A 17,575-nucleotide genomic window follows, 5' to 3' on the forward strand; every position below is an offset into this window, starting at 1 on the left:
TTGACAAAATCGATCCAAATAATCCATATTCATCTGTTTAGCCGAAGCAGACAATTTATCTACTTTTCTTTTCATGCTGGCCCATCCAGCCTGGTTCTAATCATGTTCATATCGCCCCGCAGAGCGGTGATTTCCAGTGTGCGGCCTCTGGCTGTGATGTCATCCACAACACGTTTCATGTCCGAGACCGATGTCTTGATGTTGTCCAACATGTGTTCTTTCTCAGAGAGCGATGCCAGCTTGATGTCTAGCTTGGACTCTCTCTCCAAGATCGATGCCAGGATGGTGTCCAGCTTGGTGTCCAGCTTGAGGACCCTCTCGTTGATGTTATTCGTGTCGCGTTTCAGTTCAGTGGTCACACCCGTCTGAGTCGCCAGCGCTCTGCCCAGCTCTACTATCATGACAGGCAGCCTGGGGGCTCCTTCCAGGGCAGCTGCCAATTTTCCGATACAATGGTGCAATGCCCATTCCAATCAGCAAAAAACCTGTTATCGTAAGAACGAAATTATAGACATCTTCAATGTCCTCCACCGACAGAACTTCCAGACACAGAACTCTCCACTTATAGTCGGAGTCCCCCATGTATCCGGTTAAATAAGTCCCATCGGGGCAGCTGGGGCCCTCCGGTCCAGATTTCCGTGTTGAGAAAATGTTGTCTATTGCGTTTAAAGACCAATTAATAATATTATCCATGTTTTCACCCGGGATTGTTCGTGGATACAGTGTAGAGAGGCGAGGTGGAGAGATAAGGGTCAGGAGGAGAGAAAGAATGCGACCGCCTTCGTCAGCTAGTGGGGAAAGTCTGAGGTATGAGGGGTTCCCAACCTTTCTGATACCATGGACCGGCTGCCGGTTCATTTCGCGGACCAGAAAGGATATATTTTTTTTAAATATATGAACACATATTTTTTTATATGCAACATATGTTTATCATATTATGTGGCATATATGTGGACGTGTGAGCTATATATGAGACATATATTTACTATTTACCCACCATTGTTGATTTTGACATCACATTTTGATTTAGTTTAGTCTTAGTCTTTTGAATAAAATTCCATTTAGTTTTAGTCATATTTTAGCCATCTGAAATGTTGTAGTTTTAGCCTATTTTTAGTCGACTAAATATAAGATGTTAGTCGACTAAATCTACAGTTGATTTAGTCGACTTTAATGTATTTTGGCGGTGCCTTGATGGTGTCGTAATGCCTGCTTTTACACTTGGTTGCATGCTGAAAATAGCAGATCTACAAGCTCACAATGCGTCGCGCTGCGACGCATTGTGAGCTTGTAGATCGGCTATTTTCAGAGCGCAACACCCGAGCGCAACCAAACATAAAATGACTTGTCTTTTAGTTCTACTGGATCTCTTCTATCTCCACTAGATCCCTCACTAACATTTTAGTCTAGTTTTTATTTGTTGATAAAATTGTCAATATATTTAGTCTTAGTTTTAGTCATCATAGCTTTAGTTTTGATTCGTTTTCGTCAGTGAAAAAAATTAGTCGACGAACATTTTTCGTCATAGTTTTAGTCGACGAAACCAACACTGTTATCCACATATATGAACCTGAATATGTACTATTTATCCATATATGAACCTGAATATGTACTATTTATCCACATATATGAACCTGAATATGTACTATTTATCCACATATATGAACCTGAATATGTACTATTTATCCACATATATGAACCTGAATATGTACTATTTATCCACATATATGAACCTGAATATGTACTATTTATCCACATATATGAACCTGAATATGTACTATTTATCCACATATATGAACCTGAATATGTACTATTTATCCACATATATGCACATATATGAACCTGAATATGTACTATTTATCCACATATATGAACCTGAATATGTACTATTTATCCACATATATGAACCTGAATATGTACTATTTATCCACATATATGCACATATATGAACCTGAATATGTACTATTTATCCACATATATGAACCTGAATATGTACTATTTATCCACATATATGAACCTGAATATGTACTATTTATCCACATATGAACCTGAATATGTACTATTTATCCACATATATGCACATATATGAACCTGAATATGTACTATTTATCCATATATGAACCTGAATATGTACTATTTATCCACATATATGCACATATATGAACCTGAATATGTACTATTTATCCATATATGAACCTGAATATGTACTATTTATCCACATATATGAACCTGAATATGTACTATTTATCCACATATATGAACCTGAATATGTACTATTTATCCACATATATGCACATATATGAACCTGAATATGTACTATTTATCCATATATGAACCTGAATATGTACTATTTATCCACATATATGAACCTGAATATGTACTATTTATCCACATATATGAACCTGAATATGTACTATTTATCCACATATATGCACATATATGAACCTGAATATGTACTATTTATCCACATATATGATCCTGAATATGGCATGTATGCAGCATACTGTATATTCTGCATATACTTATCATATATTGGCATATGTTCATATATTCTGGTGTCCCTCAGACCGGCATCATGGCCAATCAGAGGCCGGTTAGAGGCAGCTGTTGGCCTGTCATGTGACATGCCCTCAAAGCAATCAGAATGGAAGAAAAAGGGACAGTCCTGGCTTTTTCAAAGGGGGTTCTGGTACAAGAACACAGCCATGGTAAATCAAAATGAATATATTCATTTCATGTTAATGCCCAAAATTGCAGCTTGTAAACTGAGTAGCTAAGCTACAAAAAATTACCCAAAAAGTGTCTTAACTACTTGACGAGGTTCACAAATATGAATGTAGCTCAACTACCGCAAGCTACTGCAAAATGTACCTAACTAAGCTACGTAGCTCAGCTACATGTAGCTTAATGCTCCACAACACTGTTTATATAGAAGCTGTTTGGTAAGATCCAAACCAGCTGTAACCTACTAGAGGTGATAGGTAGACAGACAGACAGACAGACAGACAGACAGACAGACAGACAGACAGACAGACAGATAGATAGATAGATAGATAGTACTAAGGGAACAGGTATTATGTAGGATTTATATCTTGCTAATCTGGACCGGCACAAGCCGTAGGCCCTACTCGTTACGTTCAATTAAAAACAGTAGGTTAATAATGTACTGGTAGAGCCATGAATAATAATAATAATAATAATAATAATACAAATAATAATAACTAGAAAAAGTGCTCCTCGGAGCACAGGTCTCCGCCAGGTCAGGTAGGTTATTGTGGGCCAGCAATGTTCGCAATTCGCCAATCAGGATGGAATATAAGAAATTGGACAGAACCATCTTGATCACTTGACTATAGAGATAATGTGTACCGATTTGCATGATGTTTGGACAAAATAATATAAAGTAATATAAAAAAGAAAAGTGTCCTTGGCCTCTAGAGAGTGTGCATACAAAGTTTTACACAGATGTGTGTAGTTATAGGTAAAAACACGAATCGGCCTGTTATAGCGCCACCATGAGGCTGATTTGAAAATATTCAAGTGGCATTTCTTCCTCGGCATAGTGGAAATATGCGTGCAGAATTTCACGGAGATTGCATGCTATGTTCATGATTTCAGGCATTTTGTTCAAAACGGAGCACTCCTGCAAACTTTGGAAGCCATTTTAGCCAATCAGGATGGAATATGAAAGATCTGAAAGACTCGTTTCGTTTAATGTCTATAGAGATACTGTGTACCGAAAAAATCTGTAGGAGTACTGTGACATTTTTTTTTTGTTGCACAAATTGGCCTCCTGGTGGCGCTATAAAAGGCCCATGTGAAGAATTTGGGGCAGAGGTTCTGCTGTGGCATCCAGGGAGTGTGTCTGCACAGTTTCGCTGCGATCAAGCTAACGGTGCGGGAGATTAGCTGTCCACAGACAGAATGACGGACGGACGGACGGACGGACGGACGGACGGACGGACGGACGGACGGACGGACGGACAGGGGGCAAAACATACTCTCTTGCCATGCCTTTCGGCCTGGCGGAGACAATAATAATAATTAGAAGTTCCGTAGCGTTAATGACCAGTGGATCTCTATATTTACTTGAGTAAAAGTACAAACGTATTGGCAAAATAAACTCAAAGTACTAAAAGTACTCGTTGTGCAGAATGTCCCATTTCACAAGTTCAAAATGTATACAAATCTTTTTAAAATAGCAGATCTACAAGCTCACAACATGTGGCAAAAGCAATGTGTTGTGAGCTTGTAGATCTGCTATTTTCAAATAGTCTAAATATACACAGGGTTGATGTGGTTAATGTATGTTTTATATTAATAATCAAAATCTACAAAGTAACTAGTAACTAAAGTTTTCTAATCATTGTAATGGAGTAAAAGTATAATATTTGCTTCTGAGATGTAGTGGAGTAGAATTAAAAGTACTGAAAATTGGAAATAATCCAGTAAAGTAAAATGTCCTCAAAAGTGCACTGAAGTACAATACTTAAATTAAAGTAAATGTACTTAGTTACTTTACACCACTGTTGTTTTATCGCAATTTGCTGAGTCTGCTGTTCTGTTTACTTTGATACTTCTGCTTTCTATCTACTCTCTCTCTCTCTCTCTCTCTCTCTCTCTCTCTCTCTCTCTCTCTCTCTCTCTCTCTCTCTCTCTCTCTCTCTCTCTCCATACTTCAGTTCTATCCAGACACAGCTGCTGTTCTTAACAGTCTTCTTACAGGTACAGTATGTTAATTATAATATATATATAATATTATAATGTTCTTACAGGTACAGTATGTTAATTATAATATATATATAATGTTATAATGTTCTTACAGGTACAGTATGTTAATTATAATATACATATATATAATATTATAATGTTCTTACAGGTACAGTATGTTAATTATAATATATATATAATATTATAATGTTCTTACAGGTACAGTATGTTAATTATAATATACATATATATAATATTATAATGTTCTTACAGGTACAGTATGTTAATTATAATATATATATAATATTATAATGTTCTTACAGGTACAGTATGTTAATTATAATATACATATATATAATATTATAATGTTCTTACAGGTACAGTATGTTAATTATAATATATATATAATATTATAATGTTCTTACAGGTACAGTATGTTAATTATAATATATATATAATGTTATAATGTTCTTACAGGTACAGTATGTTAATTATAATATATATATAATATTATAATGTTCTTACAGGTACAGTATGTTAATTATAATATATATATAATGTTATAATGTTCTTACAGGTACAGTATGTTAATTATAATATACATATATATAATATTATAATGTTCTTACAGGTACAGTATGTTAATTATAATATATATATAATATTATAATGTTCTTACAGGTACAGTATGTTAATTATAATATACATATATATAATATTATAATGTTCTTACAGGTACAGTATGTTAATTATAATATATATATAATATTATAATGTTCTTACAGGTACAGTATGTTAATTATAATATACATATATATAATATTATAATGTTCTTACAGGTACAGTATGTTAATTATAATATATATATAATATTATAATGTTCTTACAGGTATTTTAAAGTTATTTAACTTCATATTGTTGATGATTTAACAGCTAAAGCTGAGTGAGTTAAAGAGTTAGTTCAGATTTTTGGACTTAAAGCTGTAGGAAATACTTGCTATGAATGTAATTACAAAGGTATGCATTGATTGCCCGAGTCCCCTGGTCAGGGTTCTGGTCAGGGTTCTGGTCAGAGTTCTGGTCAGAGTTCTGGTCAGAGTTCTGGTCAGAGTTCTGGTCAGGGTTCTGGTCAGAGTTCTGGTCCGGTTCTGATGAATATGAAGTAGTTCTGTGATTTGGTGGGGGCAGTTCAATTAAAAATAAATTAATCAAAAAAAGTAGCATCATTTGTATTGTTGACCTATTTCTACCATAACTGTTACTAACCCTAACTTTATGTTTATAAACGGCATCTCACAACTTGAAGACGTTTGATACAGTATAACTAGTTTATTATGATCATTTATATCAATATAATGTGATCCTCTCTCCAGGTAACCATGGTAACCATGGTTCATCGTTATGTTGTCGTGATAACAGTTTCTTTGATCTCATTGGCTGCTTCTCCGTCAGTCGCCATGGAGACGACCTGCACCTTTACGGGAACACCTGGACTGCCAGGTGTGTGTGTGTGTGTGTGTGTGTGTGTGTGTGTGTGTGTGTGTGTGTGTGTGTGTGTGTGTGTGTGTGTGTGTGTGTGTGTGTGTGTGTGTGTGTGTGGGTCCACCTGGTCGTGTGTGTTTATGTGTATCAATCTTGTTATATAATGTCTGTCTGTCTGTCTGTGTGCAGGTATCCCAGGGATACCGGGGAGAGATGGACGTGATGGAGTGAAAGGAGATAAAGGAGATCCAGGTACGCACACACACACACACACACACACACACACACACACACACACACACACACACACACACACACACACACACACACACACACACACACACACACACACACACACACACACACACACACACACCTCTTCAATGCCTTTAGCTGTTGTTTCCCCTCCTGTCCAGGGGTGGCAGCGCAGGAGAGCCTTGGTCCACAGAGAGGAGAGAAAGGTGGAGCGGGACTTCCTGGACCGGCAGGCAAACAGGGTCAGAGTGGAGAGCGAGGACCCCAGGGACCCCTTGGAGAACCCGGTCCTCCTGGGGAACCGGCACAATTCAGGTAATGAGTGTTTGCCCCTGAGCAAGGCGATTGATTGATTGATTGATTGATTGATTGATTGATTGATTGATTGATTGATTGATTGATTGATTGAATACTTTAAACAGCAGCAGGTACAGTCAGACATGGATAAAAGGATAACACGACACAGTCCTGGGGACTTGATTCCATTGTCAAGTCAAGTCAAGTTTATTTATATAGCACATTTAAAAACAACAGCAGCTGACCCAAAGCGCTTTACAAACAAAGAACAAATAGACCTTAGTTTATTTACAAAGCAGAGTAAACGGCATATAGAGACAAAGTGCAGTAGCAACAATAACGATAACAGAACAAAAACATATAAAAACAAGGCAAGGACATTACATTACATTACATTACAGTCATTTAGCAGACGCTTTTATCCAAAGTGACTTACAATAAGTGCATTCAACATAGGTAGGGAACGAAAACTACTAATCACCAGAAGTCTTAAGTGCATTTCCTGCAAAAACAAGCAACCAAGAGTATACCTAGCGCTAAGGTAAAAGTGCAATATATCAGCTACCTACTTTCTAAAACAGATGAGACAAAATAGCAAAATCAAATGAGCACGAGCTAAAACAAATAAGTGTATCGACTAAACAAGATCCAATAAAACAATACAAAAATAAAACAAGAGTTCGTACAACTAGTTAACAACAAGTAGGCCAGGCAAAGAGGAAGGATAGTGTTTCCTGAAGAGGTGGGTTTTCAGCCTGCGGCGAAAGATGGGCAGTGACAAACAATCAACAGACAATGACCTCAAGCTCTGTTAAAAGCAAGAGTGAAAAAGTGGGTCTTCAGTTTGGATTTAAAAATCTCAATGGTGGGATTTATCTTGATGTGAAAAGGGAGATTATTCCAGAGTGTAGGTGTGGCCACGGAGAAAGCCCGCTCACCTTTAGTAATGAGGTTTGTTGAGGGAACTGAAAGGAGTTTCTGGGTGGATGATCTAAGTAACCTAGTGGCAGGAGGTTTATGTAGCAGATCAGAAATGTATGGAGGGGCTATAGGCCATTGAGAGCTTTAAAAACAAAGAGCAGTGCTTTAAAATCAATTCTATATTTTACTGGTAACCAGTGCAATTGAGCCAGAGCAGGGGTAATATGTTCTCGTTTCTTAGTTCCAGTGATGAGTCTAGCAGCTGGATTTTGAACCAACTGTAGCCGGGAGATGGTGGACTGGGGCAACCCCAGATATAGGGAGTTACAGTAGTCCAAACGAGAGGTGATAAAGGCATGGGTTATTGTGACTAGGTCGGTGTGTGTTAAAATGGGTTTTAGTTTGGCTATGGTTCTGAGCTGGTAAAAACTGCCCTTAACAACACTACTAACTTGTTTATTGAAATTTAGGGCTGAGTCAAAGAAGACACCTACGTTTTTTATTGAGCCGTTTGAATTTGCCTGAAGGGGGCCAAGTGCTTGGGAGAGACAAGCGGTTGAGGTTGGAGGGCCAAAGAGGATTACCTCAGTTTTGCTTTGCTTTCTTTTAGCTTTCATTTAGCTGGAGGTAATTGTGGTCCTATGTCTTCAATTCATCAACATATCATAAAAAATGTACAGAATAATACATGTCATCAACACATATAAAACACTATTATGTACAAAGTGGATGAAAGCATGAGCAACATTTCTTTCCGATGAGCCGAAACCTGACACACATACAGTAGAGCTGAATGATGTTAAAACTGATGTGTTAAATATAGACTCATCTGTTTCACAATTACAAACATTTGACCTTTAGGTACAGTTCCCTGCATCAGTAGAATGCAGATATGGACTCAAGTTGTAAATATGAACTGCCAATATTTGGGATCGAGTTAATTTAATTTAGCTTAAAATCTGCTGTATGATATTATTATTATTGTCTCCGCCAGGCCGAAAGGCATGGCGAGAGAGAATGTTTTACCCCCTGTCCGTCCGTCCGTCTGTGTGTCCGTCCGTCCGTCTGTGTGTCCGTCCGTCCGTCCGTGTTCTGTCTGTGAACAGCTAATCTCCGGCACCGTTAGCCAGGCCACTGCGAAACTGTGCACACACACTCCCTGGAGGCCAAAGCCGAACCTCTGCCCCGACATTTTTCAGATTGTCCTGTTATAGCAAGGAGGCCAATTTGTGCAAAACACATTTTTGGATATCACTTCTACAGATTTTGTCCAAATCTCACGCAAATCGGTACACAGTATGTCTATAGTCATGTGATCTATAGTCATTGTGTGAGGACTGCGGATGAAAATTAGCATCTTTGCTAAATCCGGTGTATTTACGTTCATGTGACGTTCATTAATATGCTCTGTCCTGTCTAAATAAACAAATAAAGTAAAGTAAAGTATCAACACGGATCTGTCCGATTTTCTATATTCTATCCTGATTGGCTAAGATTGGCTTCCAAGGTTTGCAGGATTGGTTCGTTTTGAACAAAATGCCTCAAATCATCAACACAGCGTGCGATTGCCGTGTAATTTTGCACACACCTTCCCACTAGGCCGAGGAAGAAATGCCACCCTTTTCACATTGGCCTGTTATAGCGCCACCAGCAGGTCTAATTTAGCAAAACACATTTTTGGAACAAAATGTCTCAAATCCTGTCCGATTGAAAGGCGTAAGAAGAAATGCCACCCTTGACGTTGGTATACAATGATGAAGGGTCTCGAAACACGCACGCACGCACGCACGCACGCACGCACGCACGCACGCACGCACGCACGCACGCACGCACGCACGCATGCACGCAAATAATCCTGTATTGATTTTTTGATTTTCACTGGCTGGCTGGTTAAATGCAGATTGTTTTATTTTGTCTTCTTATTTTATATGCGTATGTGTGCGTGTGCGTGTGCGTGTTCGTGTGTGCGTGTTCGTGTGTTCGTGTGTGCGTGTGCGTGAGCGTGTTCGTGTGTGCGTGTGCGTGTGTGTCAGTCGCTCTGTGTCAGTGGATCAGCAGTCTGCCTTCAGCGTTGCCAGAATGACCCCTGACTTCCCCTCCAGAACCGCGCCCGTTCGCTTCCTGTCTGTCATCACCAACATCAACGATGACTATGACACCAACACTGGGAAATTCAGGTCTGTCTGTCTGTCTGTCTGTCTGTCTGTCTGTCTGTCTGTCTGTCTGTCTGTCTGTCTGTCTGTCTGTCTGTCTGTCTGTCTGTCTGTCTGTCTGTCTGTCTGTCTGTCTGTCTGTCTGTCTGTCTGTCTCTCAAAAACGCTGGTAATGAATATATATATTTATATATATAGTAACAGGGGGCAGGTAGATGGCAGGTAGATGGCAGGTAGATGGCAGGTAGATGGCAGGTAGAGGGTTTCATCTGGGAGAAGGTATTTTTCAGGATGAGTAAGGAAACCTGGTCAAAATGGTTAGCATGGCAGGAGGGATAATAATAATGTTAAAATGATAAAATGAGCCTCTGTCGCCCATATAACACCGACAACATGATAGCTGTCCTCTACTATCCTGGCGGTGCTGTTCTAGATGTATTGCAGCTTGTGAATATTCTTCGATCCGACGAACATTGTTTTTTGTGCGTTGCAGGTGTGGTGTAGCAGGCACATACTGTATTACTATGTGTATTAATATAATATGACATATTCATGTGTTACAGGTGTCGTGTAGCTGGTACATATTACTGTGTATTAATATAATATTACATATTCATGTGTTACAGGTGTCGTGTAGCTGGTACATATTACTGTGTATTAATATAATATGACATATTCATGTGTTACAGGTGCCGTGTAGCTGGTACATATTACTGTGTATTAATATATTATTACATATTCATGTGTTACAGGTGTCGTGTAGCTGGTACATATTACTGTGTATTAATATAATATGACATATTAATGTGTTACAGGTGTCGTGTAGCTGGTACATATTACTTTGTGTTCCACGTGTCTGCGGCCAACAGACTGTGTCTGCTGTTGAAGATCAGCATACCGGGGTTTGAAGACCAAAGCTCCACCTTCTGTGACCAGATGGACTCTGGCAACACTCTACAGGTAACAGACAGACAGACAGACAGACAGACAGACAGACAGACAGACAGACAGACAGACAGACAGACAGACAGACAACAGTACAACTCCATGTTGTTGTTTTTTGCAATGGTCACTGAAGTGTTCAACTCTGCTATAACACTGAAGTATGATCATTTGAAGTGTTAAACACTGCTATAACACTGAAGTATGGTCATTTGAAGTGTTAGACACTGTTATAACACTGCAAACAATAAAAGCAAAAGCATAAAACAACATTAAAATATTAGCAAAAGGCAGTGAATCAGGCAATACAGTGAGGACATGGATAACAACACAGAGATTTAAATATCATACTAAAAGCAAGAGTGAAGAAATAGGTCTTGAGCTGTGCTTTAAAGCTATCCACAGAGGTCTGTCTGTCTTAGTAATGGTGCTTTAAAGCTATCCACAGAGGTCTGTCTTAGGTGTAATGGTGCTTTAAAGCTATCCACAGAGGTCTGTCTGTCTTAGTAATGGTGCTTTAAAGCTATCCACAGAGGTCTGTCTGTCTTAGTAATGGTGCTTTAAAGCTATCCACAGAGGTCTGTCTTAGGTGTAATGGTGCTTTAAAGCCATCCACAGAGGCCTGTCTTAGGTGTAATGGTGCTTTAAAGCTATCCACAGAGGCCTGTCTTAGGTGTAATGGTGCTTTAAAGCTATCCACAGAGGCCTGTCTTAGGTGTAATGGTGCTTTAAAGCTATCCACAGAGGCCTGTCTTAGGTGTAATGGTGCTTTAAAGCTATCCACAGAGGTCTGTCTTAGGTGTAATGGTGCTTTAAAGCTATCCACAGAGGTCTGTCTGTCTTAGTAATGGTGCTTTAAAGCTATCCACAGAGGTCTGTCTGTCTTAGTAATGGTGCTTTAAAGCTATCCACAGAGGTCTGTCTGTCTTAGTAATGGTGCTTTAAAGCTATCCACAGAGGTCTGTCTTAGGTGTAATGGTGCTTTAAAGCCATCCACAGAGGCCTGTCTTAGGTGTAATGGTGCTTTAAAGCTATCCACAGAGGCCTGTCTTAGGTGTAATGGTGCTTTAAAGCTATCCACAGAGGCCTGTCTTAGGTGTAATGGTGCTTTAAAGCTATCCACAGAGGCCTGTCTTAGGTGTAATGGTGCTTTAAAGCTATCCACAGAGGTCTGTCTTAGGTGTAATGGTGCTTTAAAGCTATCCACAGAGGCCTGTCTTAGGTGTAATGGTGCTTTAAAGCCATCCACAGAGGTCTGTCTTAGGTGTAATGGTGCTTTAAAGCTATCCACAGAGGTCTGTCTTAGGTGTAATGGTGCTTTAAAGCTATCCACAGAGGTCTGTCTTAGGTGTAATGGTGCTTTAAAGCTATCCACAGAGGTCTGTCTTAGGTGTAATGGTGCTTTAAAGCTATCCACAGAGGTCTGTCTTAGGTGTAATGGTGCTTTAAAGCTATCCACAGAGGCCTGTCTTAGGTGTAATGGTGCTTTAAAGCTATCCACAGAGGCCTGTCTTAGGTGTAATGGTGCTTTAAAGCCATCCACAGAGGTCTGTCTTAGGTGTAATGGTGCTTTAAAGCTATCCACAGAGGCCTGTCTTAGGTGTAATGGTGCTTTAAAGCTATCCACAGAGGTCTGTCTTAGGTGTAATGGTGCTTTAAAGCTATCCACAGAGGCCTGTCTTAGGTGTAATGGTGCTTTAAAGCCATCCACAGAGGTCTGTCTTAGGTGTAATGGTGCTTTAAAGCCATCCACAGAGGTCTGTCTTAGGTGTAATGGTGCTTTAAAGCTATCCACAGAGGTCTGTCTTAGGTGTAATGGTGCTTTAAAGCTATCCACAGAGGCCTGTCTTAGGTGTAATGGTGCTTTAAAGCTATCCACAGAGGCCTGTCTTAGGTGTAATGGTGCTTTAAAGCTATCCACAGAGGTCTGTCTTAGGTGTAATGGTGCTTTAAAGCTATCCACAGAGGCCTGTCTTAGGTGTAATGGTGCTTTAAAGCCATCCACAGAGGTCTGTCTTAGGTGTAATGGTGCTTTAAAGCTATCCACAGAGGTCTGTCTTAGGTGTAATGGTGCTTTAAAGCTATCCACAGGCTGCCTGTCTTAGGTGTAATGGTGCTTTAAAGCTATCCACAGAGGCTGTCTTAGGTGTAATGGTGCTTTAAAGCTATCCACAGAGGTCTGTCTTAGGTGTAATGGTGCTTTAAAGCTATCCACAGAGGTCTGTCTTAGGTGTAATGGTGCTTTAAAGCTATCCACAGAGGTCTGTCTTAGGTGTAATGGTGCTTTAAAGCTATCCACAGAGGTCTGTCTTAGGTGTAATGGTGCTTTAAAGCTATCCACAGGCTGCCTGTCTTAGGTGTAATGGTGCTTTAAAGCTATCCACAGAGGTCTGTCTTAGGTGTAATGGTGCTTTAAAGCTATCCACAGAGGTCTGTCTTAGGTGTAATGGTGCTTTAAAGCTATCCACAGAGGTCTGTCTTAGGTGTAATGGTGCTTTAAAGCTATCCACAGGCTGCCTGTCTTAGGTGTAATGGTGCTTTAAAGCTATCCACAGAGGTCTGTCTTAGGTGTAATGGTGCTTTAAAGCTATCCACAGAGGTCTGTCTTAGGTGTAATGGTGCTTTAAAGCTATCCACAGAGGCCTGTCTTAGGTGTAATGGTGCTTTAAAGCTATCCACAGAGGCTGTCTTAGGTGTAATGGGAGTTTATTCCACGCTGTCGGCCCGTAGAAGCAGAATGCTGCTTCACCGTGTTTTTGTTATAATGTTATAATAATGTTATAACACATTATTATCACTATTATAGGTGATGTCAGGAGGTCTGACAGTCTACCTGGATGTTGGTCAGGAGGTTTGGTTGGAGACCAACACGTACCGAGGTCTGACCGGAAAACGGGGAGGAAACAGTGTGTTCTCTGGCTTCCTGCTGCACGGCCACTGACCACGCCCACTGGCCACGCCCACTGACCAACATATTAACACAGTGATTCTCAAAACCCCCGGCCCAGTTTTGCTTTGCATACTGTATAGACCATTAAGACTGTATAGACCATTAAAGGACAAGACCACTTTGGTAGAGGTTTCAAAGGTGGACAAGAGATCTAAAAGAATTGCTCCATTGATTAGAAATTGATTATTGAAAATATGCTCCTCATTGACTTACATCGTACAGTGAAACAGATCTCAAAGTCACTCTTTTAGCACAAACACAAACACAAACACATCCTGTTGATTTTACTGTTTGAAGATCTGGATCTGTGGATCCAGTCCGGGTTTTCTTCTTGATAAAAATTGCGACTTGTAGATCTCGAGCTTGTAGATCTGCTACTTTTGATGCTCTTTAATTTTAATCCTGAAAAGTAACAGTTTTGGAACATATGAGGTTAACACCCGACAGAGACCATATATATCTACAATCTAAAATGACAGATAAGATGCTTTACCGCTTTTTATGTTTTAGAGGTTCTGGTCAGTTTTAAGAGCTTTAACTGTCTAATGAAACAAACAAATACAAAATAAACAAAACATAAAAAGTACATTGTGTCACAATTTAAAAAGTATAAATATAGTTTATATATTTGCAAATAAAACAGCATTTTCAAACTATGAAGTGTTTTTGGACACATTATGAGGAACAAAAGAGACTTTTATGAATGAATGTTATGTTTTCTTGTGGATCTTTGCTGAATATTGTTGTTATTGTTCACACTGTGTTCATGGTCTGATATAAAACCTAATAAATGTGGGATATACTCAATCAGTCAATCAATTATGTGTTCTGTCTTACCGCACACACGCACACACGCACACACGCATGCACCCACTTCAACCACTTCAACCCTATATACTATATTTTGACCATTTGAAAATAGCAGATCTACAAGCTCACAATGCGTTGCGATGCATCGTGAGCTTGTAGATCTGCTATTTTCCAAAGATTTGTATACATTTGAAAACTTGAAATGGGACATTCTGAGTACTTTTACTTTTGGTACTTTAAGTACATTTTGATGCCACACAGCACTTTTGTACTTTTATTCTAGTACATTTTGAATTCCGGACTTTTACTTGTATAACAGAGTATGTCTATATATTGCAGTATTGATAATTCACTTGAGTAAAACATTTTAGTACTTTTTCCACCACTGGCTCGCTGACTCCAACACAGTTTGCCTCCCAGAGAGACCAGTCTGTGGCTGGAACTGCTGGATGGAGAAAATGACGTCGGTGTCCTTTCCTTCATTTACCCTCCTTGGTCGGCTCACTGGGGAAAAAACCCTGCTGGAACAGAGCCTTCATTAGTACCAGTGTTAACAGCTGTGTTATAATTATGGCCCCGGGGCCAGTTGCACCACCTCACACTAAGTTCAAACTTAGCCTAGTTATAGCTTAAATGGCTTTAAAAAAAACATGTAGACCAGGAAAATATCTGTGTCATTTTTAGATTTATTTTGCTATTCAAAAATAGCAGATCTACAAGCTCAAGCTTGTAGATCTGCTATTCTTTTTTTTAAATCGTGAAATTTTGTGCAAATCTTTAAATATATATTTATTAATAATAAAAAAAAACATTTGTAACATATTTTTGTTCCAGGTTATATATTCAAAGATTTGCAGATTATGAGCTTGTAGATCTGCTATTTTTTAATAGCCAAAGAAATCTAAAAGATTGAATGGGTTAAGATATAACTAGGCTAAGTTTGAACTTAGTGTGAGGTGACCCCTGTTCACTTCACATGCTCAGTGAAAGGCTCTGTTTGACCAATAATACTGTGACTGATGAAGAGTTTAATAGATGAAGAGGAGCTTCTTTTTGTTCACATTATGATGTCATCAGTTGAAGGGCATTTCTCTCTCTCCTTGTTTTGTTCAGTGGTGGAAAGTAACTAAGTACATTTACTCAAGTACTGTACTTAAGAACGATTTTGAGGTACTTTCAGTACTTTTACTTCTGCTCCACTACATCTCAGAGGCAAATATTGCACTTTTACTCCATTACAATTATTGGAAAACTTTAGTTACTAGTTACTTTGTAAATTGATTATTATCACAAAACACACATTAACCACTTCAGCCCTATGTACATTTAGGCCATTTGAAAATAGCAGATCTACAAGCTCACAATGCGTCACGATGCGACACATTGTGAGCTTGTAGATCTGCTATTTTCAAATGATTTTCATACATTTGAAATCTTGTGAAATGGGAAATTCTGATGAGTAATTTCTACTTTTGGTACTTTAAGTGCATTTTGATATCAATACTTTTGTACTTTTACTCGAGTAAATTTTGAATTCCAGACTTTTTACTTGTGACAGAGTATTCCTACATTGCAGTATTGATACTTTTAGATAAGTAAAACAATGGAGTACTTTTTCCACCACTGTTTGTGTTTCTAGAAGGAGGAATATCTGTCACAGAGAAAGTTCAACAAACACTTTCTCATAGTTTCATCTTTCTATTTTTATTCGTCCCCATGGCAACCAGGGATTAAGCGGTTTGATGGAGGAACACAGGCCGTGGGAAAAAGAGAAATGAAACCATGTGTTTCATATAAATAGATATAAATGTGATGATGTTTGATCATTCATCTGGATGTCCATCCCAGTGTGGTGTGACTCACTTCCTGTTTTCAGCTCTTTCACTTCCTCTGGTCATTCTGATATGTCTTCATACACCTCTCTCTTTCTCGCTCTCTCCCTCTCTCTCTCTCTCTCTCTCTCTCTCTCTCTCTCTCTCTCTCTCTCTCTCTCTCTCTCTCTCTCTCATACACATGTGTTTGGTTTCTCTTCCTGTGTTCCTGTTTTGCTACATTTCTATTTCTGATGACTTTCTCTTCTCCTTTGTAGAAGCTGAGATTGGAGGGCAGAACCTGTCTGAACCAGATGAATGATCTAATTCTAATTCAGTGTTTTTTCAACCTTTTTCATGCCAAGGACCCCTAAATGTATTGTGCCAGGGACCCCCAGAAGCGACGATTTGAGTTAAAAATGTTCACTTAAAAAATATATACATATATTTATTCAAAGATCTGCACACGTTTTCAAGATTTTTCTAAAATAGCAGATCTACAAGCTCGTAGATCACACAGAGTGCCACGCTACGAGCTTGTAGATCTGCTATTTTTGAATAGCCAAAGCTAAGTGGTTCAAATGATTGTGGCGCTACGATAACTAATTTCGCTTTGAACCCCCTGGTACCAACAACATCTTTAAGAGCTAATGTTTACATTTGTAGATCAACAATATGCCTTGTAGATCTGCTATTTTTGATGCTTTTGTGAGACGCTGTAGTCTGATCAAGTTGGGCGTTAATTTACAAAGAAACGTTTAAGTAAGAGAAGTAAGAGAGAAGCATGTATACATTGTTTTTCTTTGTTTTTTAGTATACTGTAGGCCTACTCAAATGTTTTAGAGATACTTTTGATAATTATCCCGCATTCCCTGATATCTTTTATTGAGTTTATCTTGGTATCTATGGATTTAATAATAATAATAATAATAATGATGATGATGATGATGATGATGATGATGATATCGCTTCCCTAGATACTCATAGAAAGTTCAAAAACAAGAAATATGTGTTGTTTTCATTCACACACACACACACACACACACACACACACACACACACACACACACACACACACACACACACACACACACACACACACACACACACACACACACACAGAGCATGGACACTCCCTTTTGTTTTTTAATGTTCTCTTTTGTCAGTGTGTGTCTGACATCCAGAAGAACACTACAGACAGACAGACAGACAGACAGACAGACAGACAGACAGACAGACAGACA

At 38.8% G+C, this 17,575-nt stretch overlaps 1 protein-coding gene across 1 annotated transcript; it reads left to right on the forward strand.

Moving 5' to 3' along the window:
* The first annotated feature begins 4,678 nt into the window (after window positions 1-4,678).
* Window positions 4,679-14,529, forward strand: LOC308080208 (complement C1q subcomponent subunit A-like). Its single transcript, XM_080421984.1, has 7 exons — window positions 4,679-4,725; window positions 6,084-6,210; window positions 6,382-6,444; window positions 6,609-6,762; window positions 9,699-9,842; window positions 10,634-10,778; window positions 13,567-14,529. Exons 2-7 carry the CDS (start codon window positions 6,090-6,092, stop codon window positions 13,699-13,701), a joined length of 762 nt encoding a protein of 253 aa, XP_080278110.1. The 5' UTR covers window positions 4,679-4,725; window positions 6,084-6,089; the 3' UTR covers window positions 13,702-14,529.
* Window positions 14,530-17,575: the final 3,046 nt, after the last annotated feature.

Source organism: Gymnoscopelus braueri, assembly GCF_963280865.1.
Source record: "Gymnoscopelus braueri genome assembly, chromosome: 3".
NCBI classification, from domain to species: Eukaryota; Metazoa; Chordata; class Actinopteri; order Myctophiformes; family Myctophidae; genus Gymnoscopelus; species Gymnoscopelus braueri.

What these genes read in the sequence shown, in the direction of transcription:
- LOC308080208 (XM_080421984.1), top strand. Translation starts at nt 6,090, where the DNA reads ATGGTAACCATGGTTCATCGTTATGTTGTCGTGATAACAGTTTCTTTG. An exon ending in AGGAGATAAAGGAGATCCAG is followed by an intron (nt 6,445 to 6,608) that starts GTACGCACACAC and finishes CCTCCTGTCCAG; the next exon opens with GGGTGGCAGCGCAGGAGAGC. An exon ending in GGGGAACCGGCACAATTCAG is followed by an intron (nt 6,763 to 9,698) that starts GTAATGAGTGTT and finishes CGTGTGTGTCAG; the next exon opens with TCGCTCTGTGTCAGTGGATC.